Raw genomic sequence first — 13,750 nt, 5'->3', positions numbered from 1 at the left:
CGATCCGGGAAACCTGATGGAAGCCGACGTGGTTGAGCACGGAGTTCGTCTCGCCGGGTGAACACATGTCTGGATTAGTATTGGTATCCTCCATTGCTGGCGTAGCTCTGTCCGCCGCCGCCGCCGGAGTAACCGCCACCACCGCCGCCGCCGGAATAACCACCACCGCCGCCTCCGGAATAACCGCCACCGCCTCCGGAGTAACCACTGAGAAAGTCACAACATTTTATCAGCGGATTCGAAAGAAAAGTAGTTAAGGAAAGACTACAAGAACGCTGGAGAGCAATTAAGAAATTATATTCAATGAAAAATTTTGTACTCGAACACAATTGATGAAAGATGATGTCAAATTAAACGAGTGATTGCTAAGACTCAACAGTATTTTAATTATCATGGATATGTACTGAATTGAGATTGGTAGTTTGTGATATCGAACAAGATAATGTAAAACATCAATCGACACTTTGCGCAAAACGACAAACATGATGTTTGCCTCATTACTGAGTAGTTTATTTGATATTATCACGTCTTACCCGCTGCTACCGCCGGAATATCCACCGCCGCCAGAATGTCCACCACCGCCGGAATATCCGCCACCGCCACCGCCGGAATATCCACCGCCGCTGCCGCCGCCGCCAGAATATCCGCCACCACCGCCAGAGTACCCGCCGCCACCACCGGAGTATCCGCCACCGCCGCCGGAGTATCCGCCACCGCCGCCTCCCGAGGGTGCACCGTAAGTCGAAGACACTCCACCGCCACCGGAGTGTCCACCTCCTCCGAAACCGCCGCCACCTCCAAAGCCGCCGCCGCCGCCAGAACTGGGCGCTCCATAGCTGGACGACGGTTTTGCCACCACCTCCGGAATATCCACCGCTGCCGCCGCCGCCGCCGCCGCCACGCGGTGCCCCGTAGCTTGTGGAGGGTGCGCTGTAGGAAGAGGAAGGCGCTCCGTAGCTCGAGGAAGGCGCCCCGTAACTCGAGGAGGGTGCCCCACCTCCGAAACCGCCGCCGCCGCCGCCGCCGAAACCTCCACCACCGCCGGAAGGCGCTCCGTATGTGGACGACGGTCTACCGCCTCCACTCGACGGTGCTCCATAAGTCGAGGACGGTTTACCGCCGCCGAAGCCGCCGCCGCCGCCGCCACCGAAACCACCGCCGCCGAACCCGCCGCCTCCGCTAGAAGGCGCGCCATAGCTGGAGGACGGACGTCCTACGGATGGCGCCCCGTAGCTGCCGGAGGGGCGAGACGGGGCCCCGTAACTGGAGGACGGTGCCCCGCCGCCGAAACCTCCGCCAGAGCTAGGTGCCCCATAGCTGCTGGAAGGCGCTCCACCTCCGAAACCACCGCCGCCGAAGCCGCCACCTCCGAAACCACCACCGCCGCCGCCGGACGGTGCCCCGTAGCTCGAGGACGGGGGCGCTCCATAGCTGGAGGACGGTGCCCCACCGCCACCACCTGGGTATCCGCCGCCACCGCCACCTCCACCGGGTGCTCCGTAGGTCGAGGAAGGTCGACCACCCCCGTGACCGCCGCCGCCGCCGCCGCCGAATCCACCGCCACCGCCCGAAGGCGCACCGTAGCTCGACGAGATTCCTCCTCCGCCGCCGCCGGAATAACCACCGCCGCCACCTCCTAGATTAGGCGTGCCGTAACTGGTTGACGGTGGTAGATAGCTGCCCGAGACAGGCGCTGAAAATAATTCCAAAAACCGAAAATTTCAGGCTTCGAAAAGTATTTTAGACTTTTACACTTGTAAAATAGGTGAGCGAGAAGGATTTCGAGCATGGGCCTGGACAACTCGGTCGGAAGAGCATTCGCCCAGCAAGCGGAAGGTGTCAGGCTCGAATCCTAGTCCGTTATTTTTCTCGCCGAAAATTAATAAGTGGCGCGTCTTAGTGCCTACCTCCCCCCTACACCCCTCTTTACTATGGATTTTAGAAAAGAGACGTAAATTATGGCTTGGGCTTTCGATTAATTTTACGTTCGAGAGAGCATAATATTTAATCTATCCTGAACATCACTATGATTTACTTAACTGCTCTCTCGACTTATGCTTTCTTGCATCGCTGATGACTTTTTATTACGTCGCAATGTCTCTGACGAAATTACCGCTAATGAAGAACGTTTATTGTTTGCGGTAACGTTATTAGCGACGAGATGATAAGTAATAAAGTCGACAATAGCTTTTACGCGACTTCCTAGCAATCGAGATTGGAAGTTGGCGTAATACAAGGTAGAAATTTGAAAACTTTGTTTTCTCTTTCCATGGGAAAGAGCTGTCTAAATCTTCGTGACATATCGGCACAAGTTTAATTTCACCGTTTTAACGGCATTTAATGGCGCTTAAACGCAAGAGGCTGTACACCCAGAAGAGAGAAATGAAATCAAACAAATACGTTTGAATTTTGATCTTACTGGACTTTCATTTAATTTTGAAGAATTGATTTCTTTACCTCAACCAATGTTTTATTCGAGACTGGAATTTCTAAGAGAACTCATATCTACTTCCTCAAATCTAGCAAACGTTTCAGTAGAGGTAAATAAAAATTTAGCAGATTCAAAGAAATGTGATTTCAACGTATCTCAGTTGTCTAACTAAAAATCGAGATAACTTGGAGGCAATCGAGAAGACTGGAATTCTCGAAGTCGCGCTTCAATTTAAGAACACACGGTGTCTCGCGAAAGAGGAAAACTCGCGAGGAGAGTTACGTTCGCGTCAGATAGCACATTCTAAGCCAACTCGGCGCGGTGGCCACGGAAGCGCAATCAGACCGTAACGATTTCTTATCGCGGGACTTGATCTCCCCCGAGCGCCATTATTATCCGGTGTTTTCGTCGTGAGACAATCATTGCGAGACGCTTTGTGTCGCACGCTCGAAACGCCAACGCAATTTTCACGTTAACAGCGTGCGCGGCATTTTTTAAAATGTTAAACGCGCGTTAACGCGCCGATTGAGTCACGCTCGCTTTCATTCGCGGCTGACGCGCCGCGAACGGTACGTCCGTTTGATTTATCGCGCGAGCGTGATGCGACGGTCGAAGACGCGTTTCATCGCAGGTATCATTTACGAGCGGATCGCCAGGTTGTCATCGACTGAAAATACACCAATTAATGTCGGATCAGCAATTCTATCTATTTTCTCTTGTCCCACTTGTTAATCCTTCGCTCGCCGCGCTATTTTGTAACACGAGTACGACGGAGTCTCAAGAGACTCCCCAGCACAAAAAAATCAATTTATTATCTCTTACGTGGAGCGCTCAAGTATTCTCTTCGTTTAATTAACAATAAGTCCTCGGGTTCATGTAGATTATAGCTGGTATTCATAGTCAGATCTTTTTCAAGACCGTCTTAAGATCATCTTTAGGTACTTCGTAGCCAATGAAACGTTCCATACAGCATCTTCAACTAAATTCAAGACTGTCTTGAATATAAGATCTGACTATGAATACTAGTCTATAAAGGGCCTGTAGCCACGATACTAGAACTTGGTTCAAGTTCTAATTCCGAGAAATGTGTAGCCAATCAATTTGCAATTTTTATGGAATATCTGCAAGGTGATTGGTTACACATTTCTCGGAACTAAAACTTGGACCAAGTTCTATCATCGTGGACACAGGCCTTCAAGAAAGAACGTTACTTCGGAAGTAGTGTCTATTGAAGACGGAGGGTCAAACAAGTGGATATTTAATTTCTTCAATTTAACCCTCCTGAAATTCGCGATGAAACTTTGGAGGCTCCGCGAGATTTGGATAATTCATACAATTGAAGTCGAACAGGAGTAACAGCGGAAATGCAACAGCAGTTAAAATCGAATTCGCGATATATAAAAGCTGAATGGTAAAAACTAAAGCGAATCAAAAGCGGGAGGGCGATGAAATAAAATAAAATTTAAAATAGAACAAAGAGCGGCACGTAAAAGCCGCGGCGGAATGACATGGGGGCGAAACGAGCGCTGAAAGTTACTCTTTCAACGTTGTTTTATTTTGAGAAACTAATTTGTTAACATTTCAACATTTTCCCATTAGACAGCCGTTGGCACAATACCGCAATAATCTGCGGCGTTTAAACAACCCGCGTGCGCGCGCGTGACGTTTACACGTGTTAGAATCGAAATCGGAACAATCGCGGCGAGCCGAGGGCGCCGATGAAGTTTCGGCCTGCACGCTCACGCGCTCTCGAGCCAGATTACGCTAGATCGCGCCTGATAATGTCCTGATTTATACAACGATCCCAACACGCCATGCGCAATTTGCTTAAAGATGCCGCCCGATAACTCCGGTCGCCCTAATGCTCAACTATTTCAGGCCCGGTGCACACAGTTTCTACTTTTTCGTGCGTCCCAATTTCACAAACTTGCCTGTATTACTCGCAAGAGAGAGAGAGAGAGAGAGAGAGAGAGAGAGAGAGAGAGAGAGAGAGAGAGAGAGAGACTGCTTGAACGCACAAGTGATCGAGTTAGGCCTGGAAAAGTGTTTGGGGAACAAATTACAAATAATTAATTCGTGACATAAAAGCATCTCGTTATTTGAATAACGAGAACGTCGGTTATTATGTGCTGCTACTATAATTAACCGATGTCGGGGCTGCATAAAGTAATATCCGACGGGAACGCAAGCGTCTAATCGGAGACTTGTATAATCGGGAAGCGAGAAATGCATCGCGAAGCGTTTTAATCCGGCACGAAACAAGGGACTTAACGTGTTCGCGCGTGAAAAGCGTTTTGAAAGCGGAGAGTCAAGATTTAACGCTCAATTAGCTCCATTTTTTTTTATCTCGACTGATCACTCTGTTATCTCGATTCACGCGGGGTGAAATTATTACATTTACACAGGCCAGGAACGTATCGGGCAAGTGTTTAATTTTCACCGGCACTTTATCGCTCACGTTTCAATTTTAAGGCGTGGTTGATCGCCCGCAGTCTCAATAAAAAATCTAATTCAATGCTACATACAATATTATATATGATAACGTTGTAACTTAATAAGCCGCGAGTGAAAACGTTTACCGAAAACGTTGCAACTGTCATTTTTCAGCCAGGCGATATCACAGCGCGGCACAACGGTGGACTTTCTAATAAGTTTTCCGACACGTTGACAAATTAGAGATCCGCCGCGGCGGCATTCATTAAAGCCGGTAGAAAAATATTACGCGACGCGCTTGCGTAATGCGCACTTTAACCGTGAAATTACCGTTGGCGCACAATGCTATTCTTATAACGCATCCCCCTCTGAATTGTATATTCCGCTGAAGACCTGTCTTACTTGGAAACGCGTGCACCGGCGACAAGAAAGTTCACCTCGGTGAGTCTTCTACAATGACGAATTTAATACGCTGCTGTAAAGCGTGAGAAAAAAGGAGTAACGCGGCGCGGCTTTAATATTATAAAAGCGTTCTTTCCCTCGAAGTAATTAATTTATCTCGCTCTCTGATACAGAATACCGACACGCGATCCGCCTTAGGACTGCTTTTACTCTTGCGAAAAATTAATGTGGTCGAATCTCATACTTTTCCCTCCTCTCCATTCAACATGAAATAACAATTAGATATTCACAAGATCTCTCCTTTCTCCCGATACAAAAATAATTCCGCCAGAGCTGTCCCAGCCCATACTGTAAAAGATTAAGCAGCCTCCGAAAGCTTCCTCGCGCAAGGTGAATTCCACGTTTCGCTCGCGATCTCCCGTCCAGCGTGTCACGATATCGCGTACCGTTTTTCCTCGTCGCCGGTAAAAAGATTGACGGAACACCCAACAAAGCTTACGAACGCCAGGCGCGATTCGGACATTCGACGGGCGGTATCTGCCTCTCGGATCTTACCATCAGCGTGGATGGGCCTCAGCAGCAGAGCCGTCGCGACCAGCGCGGTCACTGCCGACGGGACCCAGCTTCTCGCGGGCCTCATGGTCCCCGGCGATCAAAGTCTCGTGGAGTCCCTCAGCGTTTCCGAGTTCACATGCACGTATTTGCCCCGTACGAACGAGCGCTGTGTGCCTCTCTCCCTACGTTTTCCTCCCTCCGAGGCCTACCGTCACGTGAATGCGGGGTGAACTTGCGAAAAGGGAACAGATGTAGTCGGGGCGCGGCGGCACGATGTGGCCTGCTCGACGCACCCGTGCGATTTCGTCTAACGTGCTTCAAACAGCGTGCATCTCGTTTATATAGTTGGCCGTCTTTCGGAGAAAGTCCTCGCCGGGAGTGCAGGAGGATGCTACCGGCCAGGTGAGACTCCCGGGGAACGTGGGAGGCAGACGCCGACGAGGAGGGGGGAGGGCGACATAAGGAGACGCGACTATCTTGTCGCACGGCGTGGGGAACGAAGGACCTGCTGTCGGATCCTCTCCGAAGGACCGGGCGACGGGACGCATCGTCCTGCGGCTGACCCTGGTCAGACCGTCAACGAGGGGAACCCTTTTTCCGTCTCGGACGTTCTCTCGCTCTCTCTCTCCCTCGCTTCGCGGCGAACTTAGACGTTCTCGCCGCGAGAAATCTTCTCGCGCCGCCTGGCCTTGGTGTCATCTGGCTCCTCCGTTCGCGGAGAGCGATCAGCGAGAGTGACGACGTAGCTCCGAGCTCTCGAGCACGTCAACTCTCGCGCGAGCGATCCGACGGCCATTCGGGCGGATGGGATATCGAATATTCCGTTGCGCGTTTCAGTTGGCTTGAAACGAGGATGTCGTCAAACTGAAAAATCGAATAACCCTGGAATGTAAGCGTAGGAAAATCCAGTGACGGTGTACTTGTAAAAGTTTCACGCGAGTTAAAATTGCGTCTGGAAGGGAGGGACGGAAGGTAGAGAAGGTTTTGGTGGCTTCTTTTTCGCGTTGTTGCGCAAAATTGTGCTTCGCACATACGTGACGAAAAAGTCGCATATTAGGCAAGCTAATGGAATGTTTACACGTTGGTATTTATGAAAACAAGTGCACAATGAATGCAGGATGAGCGGCTCGTTTCGCAAGTGACCCGAGTAGAGTTTCGAAAATCATCGCGTCACTCGTCTAAGTCCTTTCTCCGAAAAGTAATTCCCAATGAGGACCATCAGTAAGCGCGGAGCGTGCGAACGAAAATTGCTCGATTGTTATTCGTCACACGCTCAGCTTCACCCGTACTTGTCGAGTAGGAAACTAGATAACTAAATCAACGTTAGGGCACAAACAGATCGCGCCGTCGCCGATACGCCCGTCAATCTAAATTGGCGCCACACGAGCGGATCGATCTTGCCCCAAAGTGAAAATATGAAATTTCATAAATTCAATTTAGGGCAATTAATAATGTAATGCGCACGGCGGAAAGTTTCCATCGGACAAACCGATTATCCTGAAATTCATACATTCGTGAAACAACACGGCATTTTGAGCAACTTTATGAGTTTTTTAAATTTTATCATACATTTTACCATTAAAATGTGTGGTAAAATTTAAACGTGGCATTTTGGAGAACTTTACGAGAATTTTGTAAATTGTAATATACATTTTACTAATAAAATGTGTGGTAAAATTTGTACAGACTCTCATAACGTTGTTCAAAATGCCACGTTGTTACACGATAACATGATTTTCAGGATAAATTTTAAAAGAAAATTCTCTCCGTGTAGTGTTTCCGATAGTTAATCTTCCCGATTACATTTCCCGATGGAATTTGATTGAAAAACCGATCATATTTTTCGTCGGATATACAATTTAGTTGGGCATATCCGTTTGTTACTATGTAATTGAACTGCCAATTACGTTTAAACGGACATTTTCCCCAGTGCGTTAAAGATAACGGCGTTCTATATCAGGTCTTAAGGGGATGCTGGAGTGAATCTGCACTTTTGGCACCTTTTGCTCCTAGAACTGTCAATTTTGTAAAAACATTTGTGCAATGTACAAATTATATAGCTTTTGTGTACAGACCGACTGTGTCCCACTATTCAGATTAAGTCAAAGAATAGCGTGGTATCAATGAAATTAAGTTTAGGAGCTTAACAAGAAGTCTATTCACTCGAATAAGTTATAGGTTAGGTAACCTATAGACTTCTTGTTAAGCTCCTAAACTTAATTTCAATGATACCATGCTGTTCTTTCACTTGATCTGAATAGTGGAACACTTTCGATCTGTGCGCATAAACTTTATAATTTGTATACTACATAAATGTTTTCATGAATTGACAGTTCTAGGAGGAGGCAAAAGGTGCCAATAGTGCAGAATCACTCCAGTCTCCCCTTCAAGATATTTTATTGCACAATTGAGAATTTTATCAACGAGATGTGGACTTGAGGTTTGTGTCCAAAATTTATCCTGAAAATCATGTAATCGTGAGATTACAGGGAGATAACATTTTGAAGAACTTTATGAGTTTTTTAAATTTTACCATATATTAGTAATTATAATATTTAGTATTCTTCGAAATGCCACGTTGTCCCACGATTACACGATGGCGCGAAAAATTTCACTGTGCGGAGCAAATTCCGAGAGTCATCGTCTATGAGCGTCGATCTAGAATATTCGAGCGGCCGTTTGTCCGGAATACGTTTCGCTGTAACCCGTGGATATAACCGAGAATGATTTCTGGGCCGAGGACACGATCTGTCCGTACACGAAGGCGCAAAAATGACGGCAGTGCCGATGATATACGTAAGGATCGTTTCACGGCGAACCAATCCTAAAAAGACGAGAAGGGCGAAGCTCCCAGCGCAAAGTATCTGGCAAACGCGTCTCTCGGCGCGCTTCCCGATGCATTTCGATATGTAAGTTAAAAAATGTATGCGAACGTTATCTCAATTTATAACAGCGAGAGAAAAATCTTCGCATGCAGGTCCATTATTGAAGCACTCGGCGCTCCTTGTATTTAGCGCACGAGGAAGGCCATTAACTATAAAGGAATGATCGATTGGACGCGAAGAAGAAACGAAAGTTCACCGAGGAAAGTATATGAAAGGGATCCGCGGAGGTGAAAGAGTTCAGTGTTCTTTTTTTTACGTCTGAATCGCACAAGATGCGCTTTTCAAGTCTGATCTGCAATGTGCTCCTCGCGTCTAGAAACATCGCGCAACGAGCAAAATTTCCATCCGATAAACCGATTAAATACGCGGAGAAAATTTCCTCTTAAAATTTGTCCTGAAAATCGTTTAATTGCGGGATAACGAGGCATTTCGACGGATTTTATGAGTTTTTAAAATTTTACCATACATTTTATTAATAAAATATCATACATTTTATTAGTAAAATATATGATAAAATAAAAAAACTCATAAAGTTCTTCAAAATGTCATGTTGTTCCACGATTACGTGATTTTTAGGATAAATTTGAAGAATTCACCTTCTGTTTTATATAAACAAATCAAAACGCTTCAAAAATTTGTCGACAGCATACGATTGTACGATGTATAATGTATACAATAATTTATCACCTTGCGTAAATTTTTTAAACGCATTTATCTGCTACAAAATAGAATGTTTTTAGACGCAAAGTGCACATTGCAGACCACGCTTCATAGCCGGCTGTATCTCAGGTTCATTTTTTTCTTCTGACTTGCTTGCACGCGATTACCCTACGTCCCCGGTTTTTCCAGCCGCGGACGAAACGCACCGCGACTTTACGGCGCAATGGGCACCGCTCGTTGCCCTAAACGCGAATGGCGCAACGTATAATATAATCAATAATTTGTAATAGCGGGAGTTCGTAATTTGGGTTCCGTTTCGCTGCTTATTCCTAGCCGGAGGCGCGAGCGTTGCGACACGCGACCCAAGTATAATAACTTAATAGCACACGCGGAACAAGATGATGAAAAGAGGATCCTATTTGAACGTGTAGCGCTCGCTCGTTGACGGAAAAAAAAAAGATTCGCGCGAGCGCCGTCAGAAGAAACGATGATTAACGACGGCGATTAATAAATCGTTGCGCCTGAAACATTTTTTATTTAGTCAACACTTGGCGCGGCGGTTATTACTGAACGTTAAATATATCTAATATATTAATATATTCGCTCCCGTCGACCGCATATATTTGCAAAGACATCAATTAGACGGCTGGAAAGATCGGATCTGTCTCTCGCCGGGAGATTTCGCAAGTTCCCTCGCAGCCTCGTTCGCGGATATCAGCGTATCGCGCTTTACAATTCCGGCCGGCAATCGGTGTAAGAGTCGTTGCATGTAAACGGGCAATTGCTACCAATGACTGGCGCGTTTCGCCGGCGGATCATCGGCGATCGCCGTGGTCCAATTAGCACGCGCGTGCGTACGACAAATCTCGGAGCACGGAGAAGAATCCTCCGCGCGCACCGTTCTCCAAGTGCCGCGCCATACCACGCCACGACATGCGTGCGCGAACTTGGCGAAACGGACCCGACACCTACGACGATTGCTCTCACCGATTGCTGAAAGCGAACGCCGCTTGCTAAATCGACGATTTATTATCGCCAGGCCCGTGTAGCAATAACGCGAGCGCGGTTCGAGATGCGCGCGGCTATGACAACGTTGCGGTAATACGGATCGGACGGGATCAGATTGCTCCGGCCCGGCTTCGAGTGTCTCGTTTCGCCGGATTGATTGGTCATTGCGACACGGCTGCCGCGAGAAAAATGCGCGATCCACCGTGTTACCGCAGTGTCGGGCGGTGGATCATCAATCGCCAATAACCGCGCGGAAGTACCTTTCCACACGCATTGTATATCTCTTTCTCTCTTTTTCACTATACCGCGCAATTTTACGAACATTCTGCCGTTCAAGCGTCTGACAAAAGACCGTTGGCAACGAGTAAATCTGCTCGTCAACAATGGTCTTTTTGTTTTTATTTCGTGGACGATGGACAGTGATGGACAGAATGGTTGGAACACTTTTTTTTTATATATAAGTGTAGGAACGCGCATTCAGATTGACGTTCCAAAATATTTTCTCTGAGGTACATTTTACTCGATAAATAGATCGAAAACGGTTCAAAATGGTTTCGGAATCGCCTTTGAGTAAAATATTTCTTGGAGAAGATTTTGGAACGGAACCCTGAATTTAAATGCACATTCCTAAAATTTATTAATTAAAATTTGATACTTATTTTTATATAAGTGCGTGCATGTGTATGTACATGTACAGTGAGTCAACAAGAGAAAAATTTGCTTACAACTTAATTGATTTAGTGAATATTGCGTCGATGGCAATAAAGTGAGCAATAACGAGGAAGTGCACACTTGCGCCTCCCCTTTTCCCAACTTCCGGACGCTTTACGACCGCTCTGACATTTGGATTACCGATACCAATTCGGCTGCGACTCGACGTACCTGGGCATTCCCGGCAGTTCATTGTGCACGCGAGCGGAATTGAACGGTCAGGAATTTAATTTTATAACACGAGCCGATCCTTTCGCGCAAGTCTCGCGTCGTTATTAGCCTGATTTACGGCAGGAAAACTTATTAATTTATCTTCATGCGCGCGCCGTTAATTCTCGACATTTTCCTTTCTCACGACAACACTTGGAATCTCTCGTTGCGTAATTGAAGATACGGTGCGTCATCAAAATAACAATTCGCCCGTCACGGCGATAAATGAAAACCAGACATAAATGTCATAAATGCTGGAAACCAACGTCTCTCCGCGGGAAAACTATCTTTGCATGAGTCGCGCAGATCTTATGGTATAAACCGTATAGGATTTTGTAAACCTCCTTCTTGTTATCCCAAGTAAACTAACGTTTCATATACAATCTTAAATTTACCAATCAATTAGAAAAGCCATCTGTGGTCAGACTGGATCTCGGTAGCCTATTAATATTTTTACGTGAATTTTTATGTACTGTTCTCATATCCTAACTGCGCGATTATTCGTCGGCCTTAAAACACAGCTTATTGCAGCAGTAAATTCACATCCTTAATCAATAAATCTGCTTATAACTGTACAGTGATGGACAAAATGGTTGTAACACGTTTTTTTTAAAATAATTTAGGAATGCGTATTTAGATTCAGGTTTACGTTCCGAAACATTTTCTCTGAGGAAAACTTTACTCGAGAAATAGATCGAATCGGTTCCTAAACTTCTTAAAACAAACGTGTTGCAACCTTTTAAATGATTTAGGAACGCGCATTCAGATTCATTTACGTTCCGAAACATTTTCTGTACGAAAAATTTTTAATCAAAAACGCTCAAAATGGTTTCGGAATAATCCACCGAGTAAAATGTTCCTCGGAGAAGAAGATTTTGGAAGGTAACCCTGAATCTAAATGCACGTTTTAAAACTCACAAAAAAAAAATTGTCGCAACTATTCTGTCCATCACTGTACCTCACGATCGACGATCGCGCACAGACACGCGCGCTCTTATCGGATGCGGCCTGCAATTTGCGTTCGGGCTCGGCAGCGAATAGGTTTCTATGGCCGCGCGAGATTACAGAACGGTTATTCAATGAGGTTCTACGAATGGATTTTTTCTCGCGTTTACCCACGCCGCAATCACGGCATTCGTAAATTAGAGAACCGGCGTGAGGCTGACATTCGATCGATCCCTCGCGAACCCGTTCCCTTCGTCCAAAACGCCAATGCCTCTCATGCCTCGCACGATTCGGCGTCCTCAACCCTTGACCCGGGAGAGACATCTCGTCGTTACGTAATTGTTAAACGCGAGAGGATTTCCGCGAGACCGGCTCGAAAAATCCGGTTCAACGGTGCGATCTGTTACTGATTAACCTCGATTGAACGTCAACGCTGAGATTAATTTGCCGCGGAAAAATGGGTCAGGTGGAGACCGCGCGATTTCCTCGCTGTTCGCGCGAAACACGCGAGAACGTGGCGTACGCCACGTCGTGACGCAAGTGCATCTTTCGGCGGCAATCGGGGAGGCGCAGTCGTCGATCCTTGTTAGCACAAGCATTTTGCAAGTGCAACTCTCGTTCTCGTCGCGAGAAGAAAGCCGCGCGCTGCGTAGTTTTTCCAGCGTTTAGGCATGCCGCAGAATGGAGACCGCAGCCAGTGGCAGCAGCAGCAGCAGCAGCAGCAAAGCGGTAGACAGATGAACGTACAGCGGGAAAAGCGAAAGTCACGCTGCGTTCGCCAGCGGCTGCGGCCCCCCCGATCGCGCATTGTGCGCGAGCGCATCTCCGTGCCCCAGATAATTAATATCCGTGGTCGGGGAACGAACCGCGGCATTTGCCGCGGCCGGCGCGTCGTCTTCGTGCGCGGCTCCTCGCCGGGTTGCCTCACGGCTCCGCCGTCGAGCTAATTGATTAAAGGGATCATCGTTATTACGTCGGCGAACAGCGCGACGCGCTCACGCGGAGCCGAGCGATTTTCTCGCACCGCGCCGTCCCGGCTCGTCACTCGCGAGCGCCACGGCGGCACGGACGGCCGATCGCCCGGGCATTTCGTAATCGCGCGAATCAGTTATGACACTCCGCGACGAGGGGAGGAGCGGCGTAGACCGCGCGCTCGATTAATCTATTTATGCGAGTCGCTATTTTCCGGCTCCAGCCTCGATACTAGCGAAATCAACCAGCCGGCGCGACGCGAGGTGCGATACGTAATGAGCGGCGTGATGTAAAGTACCCGGCACGCGCAAATGCCTCTCCTCCGCGCACGGACCCGCCTTCGGTCCCGCTCCAACTTTTTCGTTGCCGATTTCGTTCTTTGAAATGCAAACTCGTGTCTGTACACGGACAGAATTTTCTCTTGAAATGTGTCCTGAAAACCATACGATCGCGTGACAACACGGCATTTCGAACAATTTTATGAGAGTTTTTGGAAATTTTACCATACACTTTACTAGTGATTGTACTTCGTACACGG

At 47.4% G+C, this 13,750-nt stretch overlaps 1 protein-coding gene across 1 annotated transcript; it reads right to left on the bottom strand.

Annotated features, from left to right (window-relative positions):
• On the bottom strand, positions 1-5,926 carry LOC105570095 (glycine-rich cell wall structural protein 1.0). Its single transcript, XM_012027060.1, is given in 7 exon segments — positions 1-207; positions 534-862; positions 864-1,213; positions 1,292-1,330; positions 1,379-1,516; positions 1,628-1,693; positions 5,822-5,926. Coding segments are annotated over 7 exon segments (1,140 nt in total). The 5' UTR covers positions 5,907-5,926; the 3' UTR covers positions 1-74.
• Positions 5,927-13,750: the final 7,824 nt, after the last annotated feature.

Source organism: Vollenhovia emeryi, unplaced genomic scaffold, assembly GCF_000949405.1.
Source record: "Vollenhovia emeryi isolate VEMERY1.0 unplaced genomic scaffold, V.emery_V1.0 DF939122.1, whole genome shotgun sequence".
Lineage (NCBI taxonomy): Eukaryota > Metazoa > Arthropoda > Insecta > Hymenoptera > Formicidae > Vollenhovia > Vollenhovia emeryi.
The sequence above is the reverse complement of the archived record's forward strand: the minus strand, read 5'-3'. Positions and strand labels throughout refer to the sequence as shown.